Source organism: Bos javanicus, chromosome 29 (genome assembly GCF_032452875.1).
Source record: "Bos javanicus breed banteng chromosome 29, ARS-OSU_banteng_1.0, whole genome shotgun sequence".
Taxonomy (NCBI): Eukaryota; Metazoa; Chordata; class Mammalia; order Artiodactyla; family Bovidae; genus Bos; species Bos javanicus.
Genome location: NC_083896.1, coordinates 44,366,926 through 44,382,838, shown reverse-complemented (window position 1 = coordinate 44,382,838; position 15,913 = coordinate 44,366,926). Strand labels below are relative to the sequence as shown.

At 59.2% G+C, this 15,913-nt stretch overlaps 2 protein-coding genes across 4 annotated transcripts; one reads left to right on the top strand and one right to left on the bottom strand.

Annotated features, from left to right (window-relative positions):
- Positions 1 to 773: 773 nt before the first annotated feature.
- Positions 774 to 8,076, top strand: EFEMP2 (EGF containing fibulin extracellular matrix protein 2). Of its 2 annotated transcripts, none has more exons than XM_061406984.1 (12): positions 774 to 919; positions 1,209 to 1,326; positions 1,556 to 1,604; positions 2,249 to 2,455; positions 3,035 to 3,157; positions 3,424 to 3,540; positions 3,685 to 3,804; positions 5,691 to 5,810; positions 5,898 to 6,024; positions 6,260 to 6,455; positions 7,316 to 7,480; positions 7,761 to 8,076. In XM_061406984.1, exons 2-11 carry the CDS (start codon positions 1,216 to 1,218, stop codon positions 7,475 to 7,477), a joined length of 1,332 nt encoding a protein of 443 aa, XP_061262968.1. In that variant the 5' UTR covers positions 774 to 919; positions 1,209 to 1,215; the 3' UTR covers positions 7,478 to 7,480; positions 7,761 to 8,076. The 2 variants fall into 2 exon arrangements, with proteins under 2 accessions (XP_061262968.1, XP_061262966.1); XM_061406982.1 differs by having other exon boundaries at positions 7,740 to 8,076.
- Position 8,077: 1 nt separating this feature from the next.
- Positions 8,078 to 14,818, bottom strand: MUS81 (MUS81 structure-specific endonuclease subunit). Of its 2 annotated transcripts, none has more exons than XM_061406985.1 (16): positions 13,397 to 13,852; positions 13,172 to 13,301; positions 12,861 to 12,946; positions 11,998 to 12,096; positions 11,839 to 11,907; positions 11,599 to 11,684; positions 11,161 to 11,301; positions 10,887 to 10,982; positions 10,684 to 10,805; positions 10,495 to 10,592; positions 9,825 to 9,941; positions 9,638 to 9,733; positions 9,319 to 9,447; positions 9,136 to 9,239; positions 8,554 to 8,637; positions 8,078 to 8,461 (listed from the first exon to the last, which is right to left on the bottom strand). In XM_061406985.1, the coding sequence occupies exons 1-16, from the start codon at positions 13,529 to 13,531 to the stop codon at positions 8,395 to 8,397; spliced, it is 1,659 nt and encodes a 552-aa protein (XP_061262969.1). In that variant the 5' UTR covers positions 13,532 to 13,852; the 3' UTR covers positions 8,078 to 8,394. The 2 variants fall into 2 exon arrangements, 1 of the variants encoding a protein (XP_061262969.1); XR_009734596.1 differs by having other exon boundaries at positions 8,381 to 8,461; positions 9,319 to 9,349; positions 13,397 to 14,818.
- Between the last annotated feature and the right edge of the window lie 1,095 nt (positions 14,819 to 15,913).

Sequence of the window (15,913 nt, the reverse complement as noted above, 5' to 3'; positions counted from 1 at the left end):
TGGCGGGAGGATGGCCAGGAAGGCGAGGGCACCGGACCCGGACCCTGGCGTCCAGCACGCCCAAGTTCAGCCCTGCCCGCCTTCTTAGGGGCTTCCATTCATTCTGGGCCAAATGTGAACTGCCGCCCCCGCCCCAAACTGATGTAGTCTCGCGGACTGAGGACTCGGAGGAGGCCGTTCTGGAGTGAAGGGACCGCCTGGCTGACGACAGCCCTGGGGATGGAGGGGAGAAGGGACCGAGATGGACAGTTCTGGACCCGGGAGCATCTGTTCTTAGGGCGAGGGTCTGGGAACCCTGGACGAAGTTTTGGTATTTCCAGATTGACTGTCCAGGTGTCCAGAATCACATTCCGGAGGGTGCAGAGTGAGAATCCGGAAGTCCCAGGATTATTTGGTGGGGTCCAGGTGGCCAGGGTGACATTCTGGGAGGAGCAGAGTCTGGGGCCCCCGGCACTGAGGTGTGGGTCCCCAAGAATTCCTGGGGCACAGATTAGGTAGGGTCTAGGTGCGCAGGATGACATTTTGGGGGTGCGCACAGTGAAAGCCTGCAGACTCCTAAGTGAGCCGGGGCCCTGGCATCAGGACCAATGCCCCCAGGATCGAGCGCTGGGGGACCCTGGCCAGGCGCCGGGAGGAGGCTCCGGGCGGCGCCGCGGGGGACCGGGTGGGGGCCTGCGGCCGGCCGGGGGCGGAGAAGCGGGGGGTCGGGGTCCCTCCCCCTGGCGCGGGCTCAGGAATCCGCTCAGGGGCGGGCGGAGGCGCCGGGGTGGGCCGCGCCGCGGCGGGCGGGCGGGCGGGGGGCGCTTCCTGGGGCCGCGCGTCCAGGGAGCTGCGCCGTCCGCCTGTCCGTCTGCCGCAGGCACTGCCGAAGCCAGCCGAGCCGCCGGAGCCGCGGGCCGCGGGGCCGTCGCGGGCCCAAGTGAGTGGCCGTCCATGGGGGGAGGGCGCGAGCCAGAAGTCTAGGCCGAGTCGGCGTCAGCAAGGAGCCGAGAGGCCCGCGCTCCCCGGCTGGAGCCACAGGGGGACCGGGCGGGGGCGGGGCGGCCCCAGGCGAGTGGGCCCTGAACCCCGGCCCGCGCGAGGAGTGGGTCCTCGGCCCAGGGAGGCTCCGGGGCCCTAAGCGCGGTCCCGGGCGGGAGGCGGCAGGGGCACAGGGTTCGGGAGTTGCTGTGGCAGAGGCTCCCTGACCCCTGCCCACCACCTCCCAGCCCCAGGATGCTCCCCTTCGCCTCCTGCCTCCCCGGGTCTCTACTGCTCTGGGCGCTGCTGCTGTTGGTCTTGGGGGCAGCGTCTCCCCAGGATTCCGAGGAGCCCGACAGCTACACGGTGGGGACAGTGGGGCCGCTGGCCTGGGCTGGGCTGGGCAGGGACACCGAGGCCAGGATCCTGGGGTGGCTGCTGCTGGGGAAGATTGTGCCCTCCCTTGGTTGGTGGAGCAGCTGGGGCCATTGTCTGGAGCAGGCCGGGAGGGTGGCCCGGCTTGGGCCTTGGTCTCGGCCTGGTCAGTTAGAGGGGACCAGGGGTGACCACTGGCCACCTCTGGTTCACCTTGTAGGAATGCACAGATGGCTATGAGTGGGACCCTGACAGCCAGCACTGCAGGGGTGAGTATGCTTGGGGGCCGACCTGCCCCGGAGAACCGGAAAGGGGATCACAAAGCCCAGCTCCTAGAGCGGCTGCAGGAGCCCTGTGGCTGTCCCCTGCCCCGCTCTGCCTGGCCGAACGTCACCTGCTCTGGTTCTCAATGGGCCAACTTGGCTCGGGGTGGAGAAGCCATCCAGGCCCCTCCCCCTCAGAGAAACCCGGAGCACCCTCCCCCCCACCCACCCTCTAGAGTCCAGACACCAACAGGGCGCTGACTACAGGACTGGTTCCTGGACACCTCATCTGATCACTCTGCTATCTCGCTCTGCACCATCACGGCCCTGGGCGAGCAGTGCGGGACGGGGGTGCCGTCAGGAGGCCTGCACATTACTCTTAGGCTGAGTCGGGGCCGAGGCTTCGGGGAGGGATAGAGACCCTCTTGTGGGCAAGAGAATGGGGGTGACCGGGGGAACAGCTGCCCCACCATCAGCCCTGGCAGGCCCCAACAAGGGGTCCGGGGCAGGCAGCCTTAGCTTGTGGAGTAGAAAGGGAAGGCCCTGCCGGATCACACAGCTTAGAGCAGGCTGAGCTGGGCTCCTGCCTCCCCTGCCCTCCACGGTCCACCCTTGGAGACTGGCTGTGCCCAGCAGGCCCCTCTCTGCAGATGTAAATGAGTGCCTGACCATTCCTGAGGCCTGCAAGGGGGAAATGAAATGTATCAACCATTATGGGGGCTACCTGTGCCTGCCCCGCTCGGCTGCTGTCATCAATGACCTGCATGGAGAGGGACCCCCACCGCCTGTGCCCCCTGCTGAACACCCCCACCCCTGCCTCCCGGGCTATGAGCCCGATGAGCAAGAGCGCTGCGTGGGTGAGTAGGCCGCCAATCTTTCTAACAGGTGTCTAGAATTGCCTTTTAAAAACGCATACCTCATGTTCCTCCCTTGCTCAAAAGCCTCCTCAGGGCGCTGGGATAACATCCAGACCCTTGCCCAGGTCCTTACCTGCCACAGGTGGTCCCAGTTCCTGTGCCTGTCCTTCCCAGCCCCTCCTGTGGGACCCCCACCTCGACTGCTGCAGGTGCCGTGCGAGAGCTCTGCCCCTCGGCCTCTGCTCTGGCCCTTCTGGGTCTGGACCCCACCCCTGGGAGGCACGGACCTTGGAGAAAGGCCCTGGAATCAGTGCCCCTGGGAGTATGGGCAAGGCTTTGTCCTATGTATCCCTGACTTGGGGTCTCCCAGCTTAGGGGTGCCTTTCTCTTTAGCTCCAGGCTAGTAAACTCTTATTTGTGCCATTGGGCGGTGGGCCCACATGTTCCTGTTTTGGGGGTGTCAGTCACCCACACACTCATGTGAGTGGTACCCGACCTGTGCCCTCCCACGTGGAGGAGTCTTGTCATGTTGGGTGGTGCATGGGCTCCCAGGAGGGGGCTGAGCGGTGTGTCTTGCAGATGTGGACGAGTGTGCCCAGGCCCTGCACGACTGCCGCCCCAGCCAGGAGTGCCATAACCTGCCTGGCTCCTACCAGTGTACCTGTCCTGACGGCTATCGCAAGATTGGGCCCGAGTGTGTGGGTGAGTCTGGGCCTGTGGCCTGGCTCTCACCCCAGCACCTGACCCCCATTCCAACCCACCCCCAGGTTTCACCCCCGCCCCCTGCCTCCTCTGCCTGAGCCACCAGACACAGAGCTGTATGCGTGCAGTGTGTGAGTCCTGCCTGATCTGGCCCGGCCCAGCCCCCCAGACTCAGGCAAGACGGTGGGTGATGAGGCAGGGTCCCAGCTGGCTTGGGTGGCACCTGACTTCTGCCCTCCACTGTCCTTCCCCTGCCTGCATCCCAGATATAGACGAGTGTCGGTACCGCTATTGCCAACACCGCTGCGTGAACCTGCCTGGCTCCTTTCGCTGCCAGTGTGAGCCGGGCTTCCAGCTGGGGCCCAACAACCGCTCCTGTGTGGGTGAGGCTGAGCTGGGCCAGGCTCGGGGTCCTGGGCAGAGGGGTGTGAGGTGGGGGAACTCCCTTCCTGATCAGCCCAGGTGCAGTGGGGGCTCTGGGCTGCTCCTTGGTTTTCACCTCTCCCCTATTTTCCTGGCACCCCCAGATGTGAACGAATGTGACATGGGGGCTCCCTGTGAGCAGCGCTGCTTCAACTCCTATGGGACCTTCCTATGTCGCTGCCACCAGGGCTATGAGCTGCACCGGGATGGCTTCTCCTGCAGTGGTGAGCACTCCACCCCCGACACTGGTTCCCCACTGGTCTCCACTGGTCTCTGCTGGTTCCCCAGGCCCTGTGTCATGCCAGCCTCTTGCCACACAGCCCACCATTTCATGCCTCTAATGTCCCATCCACCCAGCACCCCTGTGTCTCCTGGGTACTCTACCCCAGCAGGTGGCAAGGCAGCTGCAGAGCTGCCCACCAGAACTTGCAGCCTGCTGGGGAAGTCAAGGAGGGGAGCAGTTAGGTCCCCACTGAAGCTCAGTAGAGAGACTGAGCAAAGATGGACGTGCACCCCCTCCCTGGGAGTCAGGCTGATATGTGTGCAAATCCTGGACCAGGGCAAGTCACTCTTCTCTCTGAGTCCATTTCTTCTTCTGTAGAATGGGTTGTCTTGAGAATTAAATGAGAAAATGACAACAGTCAAGACCTTATACTGTCCTAAGCAGCAACAAAGTTTTACAAAGTGAATTAGCATTTATTGAGAACCTGCCCTGTGCAGTCTGCCAACAATCCTGTGAGATTGTTCTTCTTCTTGTTCAGTCATTAAGTTGTGTCTGACTTTTTGCAATCCCATGCCAGGCTTCCCTACCCTTCACTGTCTCCTGGAGCTTGCTCAAACTCATGTCCATTGAGCCGGTGATGCCATCCAACCATCTCATCCTCTGTCACCCCCTTCTCTCCTGCCTTCAATCTTTCCCAGCATCAGGGTCTTTTCCAATGAGTCGGTTCTTCACATCAGGTGGCCAAAGTATTTATCTCACATCCTATGAAATAAATATGAGTTTTTCCTTCTCTGCAAATTGACATTAATACTTCCCTCAAATTTTGGGGGGGGATAATTACAAAGAATAAGATAAAATATTTCAACGAAGAGAGGTTGAGTGACTTGCCCAGGGTCACGTAGCTGGGCTGAGGTGCGGCCAGGGCTCTCTCTCAGTCAACTAGCCATGTACCCCGTTTCTGTTAAGCTTTGTGCTTTGCTGCCAAGTTAAAGCCCCACTGGTGCCTGGCTCAGTGCCGGGAAGCATAAAGGGCACAGAGGAGAAAACCTGGCTCCTGCCTGCGCTGCTCACAGTTGGCAGGAGGTGACTGTGCTTGGGTGGATCGTAGGTTTGCAGGAATCGGGCAAAGTGTTGAAACCCAGAGCAGTCTGGGGTGCGTCAAGGGCTCATCCGGCCTAATCCACTTACTTACTGAAAGGAAACCGAGGTTCCTCAATCAGTAGGATTTAAAGCCAAACCTCTAGATTCCCAGTCCTCTCATTTAGTATCATCTTAGTCTTAGCGCAGAGACAGGTCTGTGAGTGGGGCAGTCTTTTTTTTTTTTACTTTTGGCAGCACTGGGTCTGTGGTGCATGGGCTCAGTAGTTGAGCCCCGCTGGCTTACTTGCTCTGTGGTTCTTAGTTCCCTGATCAGGAATCAAACCCACGTCCCCTGCACTGAAAAACGCATTTTTAAAAATAAATTAAAATTGATTTATTTGGTTGCGCTGGGTCTTCGTTGCTGTGCCAGGGCTTTCTCCAGTTCTGGTGCATGGGCTTCTTGTTGTGATGGCTTCTCTTGTTGCAGAGCACAGGTTCCAGGGCGCAAGGGCACACGTGTGGCACATGGGCTCAGTTGCCCCAGGGCATGTGGGGTCTTAGTTCCTGGACCAGGGATCGAACTTGTGTCCCCTGCATTGGCAGGCTGATTCTTAACGACCAGACCACCAGGGAAGTCCCCTGGGCACTCCTTTCTTGACCCCTCTGTCCCCTGCTGAGCTGCAGAGTTGATCTCTTCTGCCTCTTCTTGTACTGAGCCTAATGTGGGGCCAGGCTCTCTGGGTGAGCCCGTGTGGGGCGGAGCTAGGAGGCCACCCTGGCCCTGTCCTCAGCCCCACCCTCCCTCAGATATCGATGAGTGCAGCTACTCCAGTTACCTCTGCCAGTACCGCTGTGTCAACGAGCCAGGCCGCTTCTCCTGCCACTGTCCACAGGGCTATCAGCTGCTGGCCACGCGCCTGTGCCAAGGTACAGGTTGCCCGGGTAGAGTGGGCAGGGGGGTGTGAGGAGCTGGTGGCCTGGTATCTGGGTTCCAGCCCCTGTCCCCCGGCACAGACATTGACGAGTGTGAGTCGGGTGCGCACCAGTGCTCTGAGGCCCAGACTTGTGTCAACTTCCACGGGGGCTACCGCTGTGTGGACACCAACCGCTGTGTGGAGCCTTACGTCCAGGTGTCCGACAAGTGAGTCAATGCCACGCCAGGCCACGGGAGAAACTACAACTCCCAGAGAGCTCTGCGGCTGCCTGGCACCTATTTGGACTGGCAAGTCCTGAAAGCTGATGGGAGTTGTAGTCCTTCGTGACTAAACCACACATGCTGTTCTAGCAGGAGTGGGAAGATCCTTGATTTTGGGGGGTAGGCCAAATTTGGGGCATGGGCTAGAACCTCATTCGTGTCCCCATCTTGGGGTCTCCAGTCGCTGTCTCTGTCCGGCCTCCAACCCCCTGTGCCGGGAGCAGCCCTCATCCATCGTGCACCGCTATATGAGCATCACCTCGGAGCGGAGCGTACCGGCGGACGTGTTCCAAATCCAAGCAACCTCCGTCTACCCTGGTGCCTACAATGCCTTTCAGATCCGTGCTGGAAACTCGCAGGGAGACTTCTACATTAGGGTAAGGCTCTCCCTAACCCCACCCCTCAAGTGGGGTGGGACTTGTATAATCTCCAACTTGAGTTCCAGGAAACTTTAAATGGAAGATTCAACTATGCCACCATACCCTGCCTCTCCTCTGAAAGTCCCCCCTAACCCCAGGGGTCAGTTTCTGTAGAAAGGTAGGAGTGTTATAAATTAATACAAACTACAGATAGTTAAATGCAACCCTAGCAAGGCACTCAGACGCTGGGGTTTGAGTCCCTGCACTGGTCTGCATATCCGGCTTGGATTGCTTCACCCTTAGGATAAGGGACTGGCTTGAGAGGCTGGAGGTAACAGATGCAGCAGAGTGTGGGAAGGCAGGCAAGTGCAGCTGGGTCTCGGAGGGAGAGAGGCAGCAGGGGCTAGTACAAGGCCTGGGGCCTAAGACTCCAGCTCTGGGCTGGTGGAGCTGAGGAGGGAGAGGTTCAGATCTGACTCACAGTGAGGGCCATAAGGCTTTGTCTGGTACCAGTGCTGGCTTTCAAGTTCTGGAATTGAGTACTCTGAAGGTGAGTCTACCTGCCCCAGATCACCAAACCCCACTGTTCCCAAGAATCTCATCCCGGGCCTTGAATCATCAGCTGACCGTGATTGACAAAAGAACAACTAGCTGCAAAGGGCGGGCAGAGCACCAGGAGGGTATTTCTTGGGGGCAGGGTGCAGATGTCAAGGGGGTCAGAGAGCTGGATGAGGGCCTGGGGCTGCAGGCAGCCGGGGCACTGTGCAGCCAACTGGTTGTGGGTGCCAGAAGTGGGGCAGCGAGGTGATGCGGGGGTAGGATTCTGGTGCGTACGTTGATGCAATCCACGTGTCCCCCCCACCCACTGTACCCTGCAGCAAATCAACAATGTCAGCGCCATGCTGGTCCTCGCGCGGCCTGTGACGGGCCCCCGGGAGTACGTGCTGGACCTGGAGATGGTCACCATGAACTCCCTCATGAGCTACCGGGCCAGCTCTGTACTGAGACTCACCGTCTTCGTGGGGGCCTACACCTTCTGAGGGGTGGGTGGGGGGCCCTCAGGGAATGGGAGGTTCTCTGTAGATGAGGAGCCTGGGGCTCAGGGATAACTGTGTTCTGCTAAAAGGGAAGATGCTCTTGTGAAGGGTAGTAGAGAGAGAAAGGCAATAAAGGGAGAAAGAAGGAGTTCTGGTGGCTGAGGTGGGGGGGGGGCCACGCTGCAGTGAACCCCAGAGTGGGGAAAGGCCAGACTCATGGGAGGCGGGCCACGTCCACCTAAAGGCGGGGCGTGTTTCTGCCCAGGCTGAAGGGCCCCATTGACAGGAGCTGGGAGCTGCAACCCCAAGGCTGGGACTGGCCTACATACCATGGGCACCAGAATCACCCAAGAAGCGAGGAGGTAACGAGGTTGCAGACTCCAGGCCCCAGCCCAGAAACTTGGACTTGGCTGGTCTGCAGCGGGCCTGAAGAATCCTGCTCTAGACAGTGCCAGGAGGCCCTGGGTTTCAATCCCAGCTTGGCCTCAAACTATCAGTTTGGAGAAATCCTAGCAGCTCTCTGAGTCTCAGTGTTCCAATCCATAAAATGAGGCCACTGGATTGTTAGCGCTTTATAAACTTTTCTTTTCCAAGCTACAGAACTTCTCATCAAAGGAAATTTTATTTGATCAGAGAACTCTGATGACATGAACTAGATTCAACATTGCAACACCTCACTGACTCCATCTCCCTAGCCGTGCTCTGAAAGGGAACCCCAAGGGTCCCAAGGAGCTCAGTTTTAAAAACTGGACATGACAGTCTCCCCAGTTCCTGGATATCTTTCAAGACCCCTGGGGCCTGGTATCTCCTTCTAACATGTAAAAATTCAAACACTTAAGATTTTTACTGTAGCCCAAAGATTCTGGTTAAAAGACCGGGTAGTCTGGGAAGATGGGGGTCTGTCTTGTGGCATACATAGCTCAGGTCAGGGGGCCACAGCTGCAGTAGAGCTGTGACAAGGTCCTGCTCAGAACGGGCCCCAGATTCCTGTGCAAAGAGAGAGGCAGGTAAGAGTCAGGCCCTGGGCGAGGGTGCCCGCAGCCCACCTACCCCCTGCAGGCTCTGCCTCCTGCCCTCACCTCTGCAGTGGCCCACACTTGATGGTGCTCAGCAGCATTTCCTGTTCCTTCGGGGTGGCACAGGCATCATAGGCAGCCAGTAAGCTGAGGGCGGGATGGGGAGTTTGATTTTCTAAGTCTTGACAACGGCTGACTGCTGGCCCACCCTGAGTGGCTCAGGCCAGAATCACAGGAGACAGGCTAGAAGGGGTCAGCCTGGGTGGGAGGGGTCAGGACCACCGCCGCCCTTCTGAACCCGGCATTCAAGGCCCTGCTCCATCTTGCTCACCCTCCTTTCATGCTCCTGCGAATGTTTCCCCAGAACGGCTGTTATTGGCCCAGTCTTCATGGTCCACCCACTCCTCCAGGAAGCCTTCTCTGCTACATGCCAGGTCTGCCCCCCAGCCCAGTGCCCGAGATCCTGTCTGGTCTTGAGTGGCTCTGTCTCCCTCACCACCTGACCTCCGTGAACTCTTCAGGTGTCAGCGGGTCAGTCCAGCCCTCATAGCACCCGACCACCACAAGGCACCGGCTGAGCTGATGCCCATGCTGAGAGGGGGGATGCGGGGGACAGCAGAGGACAGGGGTTCTGTGAGCACCTACCTGGCAGGGCTGCTGTACCGAGCCACCAGGGCTGCCGCCTTCTCCCCGCTCACCCCGCGCACCTGCATGAGCTGCCTGGCAAACACGTCCCGCACAGACTGGGCCTGCAGTGGGGGCAGTGCTGCATCAGGAGTGGCAGAGGGCCGGAGCCTGGGAGGAGGAGGGGCTGGGCAGAGGCGGTACCTTGTTCTTCATGGCTCCCGCGTTGAAGTCGCTGAAGGTGAGGAGTGAGCAGAGAGGGTTTGGGGAGGGCCTGGCCTTTGATTCAGGGTCCCCAGAGGTGCCCCAGGGGCGGCTTCGGAGGGTGTGGCCCTGAGGGAAGAGGGGACTGAGGCCATGCCAGAGCTCTAGGGGACACCAGCAGCCAGGCCTTGCCCCACCCCAGGCCTCAGGGGGCCAGCCTGAGACCAGGGAGCTCAGTCTGCTCGCCTTCCTCTCGGGAGCACAGCACCCAGGTGAGGGGCCGGTGGTGAACAGACGGCGCCCAGTGGAGTCTGCTCACCTGGTAGAGCCTCTGCAGGCCCCGTGTTAGCAGGGCCAGGTAGGCAGCTGACTCCTTAATGTCCGCTGTGCGCTTCACAAAGAAGCCGTCGATGACCTGGGGAAGGGGAGCCAAGGGAGGAGGCAGCTCCTGAGCGGAGCCACGGACCGCAGGCCCCCTGCTGGCCCAGCCTGCCCTCCCGGCTCACCTGGGTGTTGGTGACAGCCTGCAGCAGTGTGCTCTCGGGGAGGCTGAGGCTGCGCGCCGAACCGTGCTCCTCCACCAGGTACACTCGGCGGCCCAGGCCACAGCGCTTCAGCCGGAACTGGGCAGGCAGACAGGGGTCGGGCAGGTCAGGCCTGGATGCTCATACGCTAGGTGTCCATCACGTCACCCTCAAAAGCATCACGAGACCCTGGTCCCACCATTTCACCCACCACCTCATCCTCCCAAGCTTCTCTACCTGCCTCACGGGGGCCTCCACACCCTGCCTCACGCTGCTGCTCTCCTGTGGAAAGCCCCACCACCATCTGAGTGATGCCCATCCCCCTCAAGCCTCCCTTGGCCTACGTGTGGCCTCACTGTGGGGTCAGCCCAGCAGCCAGCATGGAGACACAGCCCCTGCAGCCCCATCCTGGAGAGGAGAGCCTCGTCAACTCTGGACTGCAGGAGCTGGACCCCCTGGGGTTCTTAACGTGCTCCTCAGCTCCACCCAGGGACCCTGCACACCTACTGTGTGCCCAGAGGGGCCCAAGGGAGTTTGAGTTCAGGCCACCCTGGACCAGCTTGAGAGGGGATGTGGCTGGAGTTGCAGGAGCTCTGCCTGGAGACCACCCGGAAGTGGCCCAGAGCGGGCGGGGGCAGTGAGCCCGACGGACCTTCTGCTCCCGGAAGCGGCCGTCGATGATGCTGCTGCACAGGTCGTCCAGCCGCTTTCGCTCCACGATGTGGTCCAGGACTAGCTCTGCAGGTCGTGCTGCCCAGAGGCCAAGAAGGGTCCCGTTAGCTCAGCCCATCACCCACCACGCCCTGCCTCTGGCCTCTGCCTGCCTGTCCACACCCCTTACCTGGGTCTCTGGGACTGGTCTCTTGGGCCACCCACACGAAGTCCCCGACGTGCAGCTTGCGCACCGTGTGTGCCACGTGCAGCCGCCGCAGCTCTCGGAGCAGCTCTGGCCTGTGGCCCGCCCTGGAGTTGCATGCGGGAGGCCCAAGTTGGCGTCGGCCATCATCCCCTGACCCTCTCCCTCACCAGGCCTACCTCGCTCACCCCTTGGTCTCGCCGACGTCCACACACAACAACACCCTGTACTCTCCAGGCCCCAGCTCCAGCGGGGACTCTTGGACGCTCCCTTCGCTGGTACCACTACCAGGGAGAAGAGGTGGGCATTGGCCTGAGCCAGGCCAGGGCTGCTGTTCCCCTAACCCATGGAAGGTGGGGCAACCACAGCTCAGATGGAGCTGCTGGAGGGAGGGTTGGGCCTCAGCCTCATTTCAGGGACCCCTCCTCTCCCCTCTCCTCCCCCTCATTCCCTCCTCCTCACAGCTCAGCGGAAGCCACTTCTGGCACTTCAGGCTCCTCCCCACGGGGCTCCTCCGGCCCGCTGCCCACATTCAGCAAGCCCAGGCCCTCTGAGTCAGCCAGCTTCTGGGCCAGCTCCAGACCCTGAGGGGTCAGTGAGTACCTGGCGGGTGGAGAAGAACACAGATCTCCCTTCTTCACTCATGCCTGGCAGGCTCTCCTGCTGGCCCCCCAGCTACATTGGCCTCACCCGCCTTGGCGACCTTTTATAAACAAGCCCTGGGGCTCCCCAACCTCCCTCCTTCTGGCGGAGTTCTCACCCCCCAGATCAGCTTCCCCTGGACCTGCCCAGGGCTGTTCCTCAAGTTGACAACAAGCACATCTCTGACTGCAAAGCCACCCTCAGCACGGCATGCCTGCTCCCCCGCCCTGCCTCCCGCACCCGGGGAGTTCGCCCCACCTAGCTGGCTGGTGTGTCCTGAGGACCAGGTTCCTGTGGAGGAGGGAACGGAGGGCTGGCCAGGGGCGAGCACTTCCAGGGGCCACCTGTTCATAGGGGAGGAGACCCTTAGAGAGCTCCCAGGTCTACCATGTGCCCACTCCCCGTGCCCTATGCCGCTGCTTTCTCCCAAGGGCAGCCTCTGGAGTGCTCAAGGTCAGATCCAGAGCCACTTGGCTCCCTTCTCCCTGCTGTGCTTACCCTGGGAACCTTTGGGGCACACCTCTGCAACAGCTCCTCCTTGGTGAGGAAGCCCTGGCCGCTAGGATTCTGTAACCAAGACAGAAACATAACCAACATAGTGCCCGAGCAGCAGGCCCACCGCCTCAGTCCCCCACTCCCAGCTTGGCAGGCACTCACCAGGTGCTCCCTGTACAGCTGCAGCAGGACTGCACGTGCTCCCGAGTGCCGGGCTGGCCAGTAGCTGCCAGGGCCTCCTGCTTTGAGCTGGGTTGGGACCTGAAAGGTACAGGGTGGGGGTTGAACCCAAAACCAACCAGCTGTTGTAGACAGATTCACTGGCAGAGCCGAGGTTCAGGTCCTATCTCAGCAGGTTAAATAACCCTGGGCAAGTCACTCAGCGGGGCTTCCCTGGTGGCCCAGATGGTAAAGAATCCGCCCGCAATGTGGGAGACCTGGCTCCGATCCCTGGGTTGGGAAGATCCCCTGGAGGAGGGCACAGCAACCCACTCCAGTATTCTTGCCCGGAGAATCCCCATGGACAGAGAAGCCTGGCAGGCTGCAGTCCACAGGGTCACAAAGAGTCGGACATAACTGAAAGACTAAGCACAACACAAGTCACTCAGCTGTCCTCTAGTTTTTGCAACTAGTTTATAACTGTCTACTTTGTCACACAGGCCACGTAACAGGATGATCTCCTGAAAACTTGCGATGAGACGGTGGACAGTCTCAAGGGATGGGGTGGGGGTGGGGGTGTAATCTACCTGGCCCAGCCTCAGTTCTAGCATAGGACAGAGAAGGTAAGGCAAGAAGACTCAATAGCAAATTCTACAACTTACTGGGCTTAGCCCCCTGAATGGCTTGATCATGGAACTGTCTCAACTGACTGTATTATAAGTCACTATCCACACCTACAGATGAGAAAACTAAGTTGCCCAGAGCGAGGTGGGATTAGGACCCAGCACAGCTAAGTCCCCCAAGCCAGAAAAATCTTACTCCTGCTGTTCCTGCTTTCCCCTCTACTCCCCCTGCTCCTTCCTCACTGGCATGGAAGGGTCCTGGACTTCAGCAGGTGGCCTTTCCCGGGCTGGGCTCTTGGTTCCGGATGGTGAACACGGGGCATGGTCACCTGTGGGAGGAAAACAGTGTCAACCCCGGACCCTGAAAGCCAGCAGGCAGGATGCTGCCAGCTCAAGTGGTTGGTGAGAGCGGTCGGACTCTGAAAGAGCCACTAGCCCCAGGTCAAAGAGCAACTTGAACTGGAGTAGACAGATGAAGCCAAGGTATCCTGGGTGGGTACAATAGCTGCACCTGGGGGAGGCTCAGGGGATTACCGAATCCTCCCAGGGCTCACCTCCTGATGCTTTGTGCTGCTGCAATCGCTGGTCCAGCATACGGCAAAGCCCGTCTCCGAAGTGCTGGAGGATCTTAGCTTCCTTGCCGCTGCGCAGGGGCAGTGGATACCGCCGGAGGGAGCGCAGCGCCTGGCGGGGGTAGGGGGTACAGGATTGGGTCAGGATGGGCCTGGCTCTTCGTCCCGGCCTGCACCTGTTCCCCATCCGGCCCGGCCAGAACCCACCTTCTGAAACACAAATTGCGTGCGGCGCCCTCTGCTGGCTGCCTCGTCCCGCCACTCGGTTAGCCAGCGTACGAAGAGAGGGTTGGGGCAAACTGGCAGCGGGCGTTTCCGGCCCAGCCGGACGGGCGCTGCCATGAGCCGCAGGGCGGGTCCTCTGGCGCCTCACGCCGGTAGGACTGAGATGCTGCTAGTTCTGGAGACGGGATTCAAACACCTGGTTCCGGCGGAGGAGGGCAGGACCGCTCTAATCACGTGGTCCCACGCGGGGCATTAACCAGAGGACAGCCTTCTGCCGCCCTCCCCGCCCGTATGCTACTCTTAAACGGTTGGTACCGATCGCTGTACTACCACCTTTCTCCCTCCTGCCGTTCCCGGACAGGACCAGCCTTTTGGACGCGCCCCTCCTCCTTTACCAGGCCTTGACCCGCCTCTTCCTCTCACCACAGATTTCAGAGCGAGGGGTTGTCCTCTTTGTGCAGGGAAGGAGGGGGGCAATGTGGACAGCGCCCCCTGTTGCTGGGAGGTCTGGCTGGGGCGGCGCGTACCGAGGTGATTTCAGTCTCGCTATTGCGGAGGACCGTATAGACAACTTGGCTCGTTTTTTCTCCGCACTCGCTTTATAGGTTGGGGAAAAAATGCGTGCAGGTAGTTTTGTAGGAGGAACTTTAAGAATGGGTACAGGGAATGAGGACACAAAGGTAACTCAAGAGGAGCTGAAGAACCCTTCGAGGAAAAGGTTATCTATCTTGAGCTTAGGCTCCTCCACCCTGGGCTATGGGGGAGGGCTGTGAAGCCGGGGACACGCAGGGAAGGCCTTCAAAGCTTGGAGGACAGGGAATAGGGGACAGAGAACAAGTAGAAAGGGAACAAATAGGAGGTGCTAGATATCGGGGGCTCAGTCGGTAAAGAATCGGCTTGCAGTGCCGGAGACCTGGGTTCGATCCCTGGAGTCAGGAAGATCCCCTGGAGAAGGAAATGGCAATCCACTCCAGTATTCTTGCCTGGAGAATACTATGGACAGAGGAGCCTGGTGGGCTACAGTCCATAGGGTCTCAAGAGTCGGGACACGACTGAGCGACTAAATCACCACCAGCCATCGGGGGATGTGAGAGGGGCTGAAATGTGCATGTTGTTGGATTCGGGGTGGCAGCCTGGGAGTAAGAAGCTCGGACAAAGGAAAACACTTCATCGCTTTTGTGACTCGTTGGAGGTGGGGGACCCTCAGGGAGGTTAACATGGAAACCATCCACAGGGGTCCAGTTGCGCCCGAGTCTACTCAGTGAGTTAGAGCAGCCGTCAGGGATTATTCCGGAAGTGGAGAGATGCAGATCGGGGGCCGAACCGGAGCGGAGAGGCGAGCGCCTGGGCTCCAGGTCCGCCCTTTCAAGCCCCGCCCAGCCCCGATCTCTCACCCGCTATCACGCTCCACACTCCCGCCTCCCGCCCGACGCTGCCTTATAAGGAGCCTGCCGCCGGCCTTCAGATTGGCCCCGCCCTCTTTAGTCTCTTGTCCTAATAAGGACATCTAGGGCATCCCGCTGCTAGGGGCGGGCTGGAGCGCGTCTCCACGGTAACTGCGAAGTCTCCCTCCCCCTCCTCATTGCTCTAGGAAACTCCGAAACGGTGGACCCAGCCTTATCTCCGGCCCGGTCTCTAGCGGGAGGCGGCGGTTGAGCTGCAGCCCCCCATTGAGGCTCCTTGGGAGTTCGGTTGGTGGGCGATGCTACGGGATGTCCCCGACTACAATCCCCAGCATGCTCTGCGACGTACCCCACTCGGGTGTCGCTAGCCGGGTCCTGAAGACCAGGCTTCCAGCTGTTTATTGTTCCACCCTTTATTTTGTGTGTAGGATCAATGCCCCGGGCCTCTTGTTTGGGACTTTGTCTTCTCTTCTTGCAGACTAAGTGGTCTTCGAGACCGACGAAATGTTCCCGGAGTCCCCCACCCCAGTTTGGTTTTTTTTAAGGTTATGCTCTCACAGAACTTCTGCCTCAATGTCTAAGGGTATTAATTAACCATATGCCTGGTTACAAACTCAAGAGTGAGATTCAAGTCTGGTTTAATATCTATTTTCTCTTTTCACTATCTAGTAGAAAAGCACATACTCTTTGAATCGAATACACAAAACCCCTTCTCCCTTTATTGCCTTATTTGCCAAACACCTTTTGGTACAAATCTCTTATTTCCAAACATTTCCTTGTAGCCTTTCCTTTGTGTTTTTTTTCTCATTTTATTGACGTTGCATATACCTTTTCTCAGCAGACAACATGAAGTAGACTTCATGAATACTTATTGTATTGGAGGGGCCTTATACTTGCAATTCTCCTTGTTCTAAGACTGGATCCCAGGAAAAAGCACCTATTTATTATAGGTGCTTCAATTCAGAAAAGTTAAATACTAACTCGCTGAAAAGTTTCATACCAAGGTATCCAGAAAGTGCCAAGATGAAGCTTAGGAAAATCGTTTCGCTACTGGGTAAAGAGCCGCGAAAGAAAGTGAAAGTGAAGTCGCTCAGTC

Coding starts and splice junctions, on each gene's coding strand:
- EFEMP2 (XM_061406984.1), top strand. CDS start 1,216: ATGCTCCCCTTCGCCTCCTGCCTCCCCGGGTCTCTACTGCTCTGGGCG. Junction 1,605..2,248: donor TGACAGCCAGCACTGCAGGG/GTGAGTATGCTT, acceptor CCCTCTCTGCAG/ATGTAAATGAGTGCCTGACC. Junction 3,158..3,423: donor GATTGGGCCCGAGTGTGTGG/GTGAGTCTGGGC, acceptor CCTGCATCCCAG/ATATAGACGAGTGTCGGTAC.
- MUS81 (XM_061406985.1), bottom strand. CDS start 13,531: ATGGCAGCGCCCGTCCGGCTGGGCCGGAAACGCCCGCTGCCAGTTTGC. Junction 10,593..10,683: donor GACCAGTCCCAGAGACCCAG/GTAAGGGGTGTG, acceptor GCCTCTGGGCAG/CACGACCTGCAGAGCTAGTC. Junction 8,462..8,553: donor AAGTGTGGGCCACTGCAGAG/GTGAGGGCAGGA, acceptor CTCTTTGCACAG/GAATCTGGGGCCCGTTCTGA.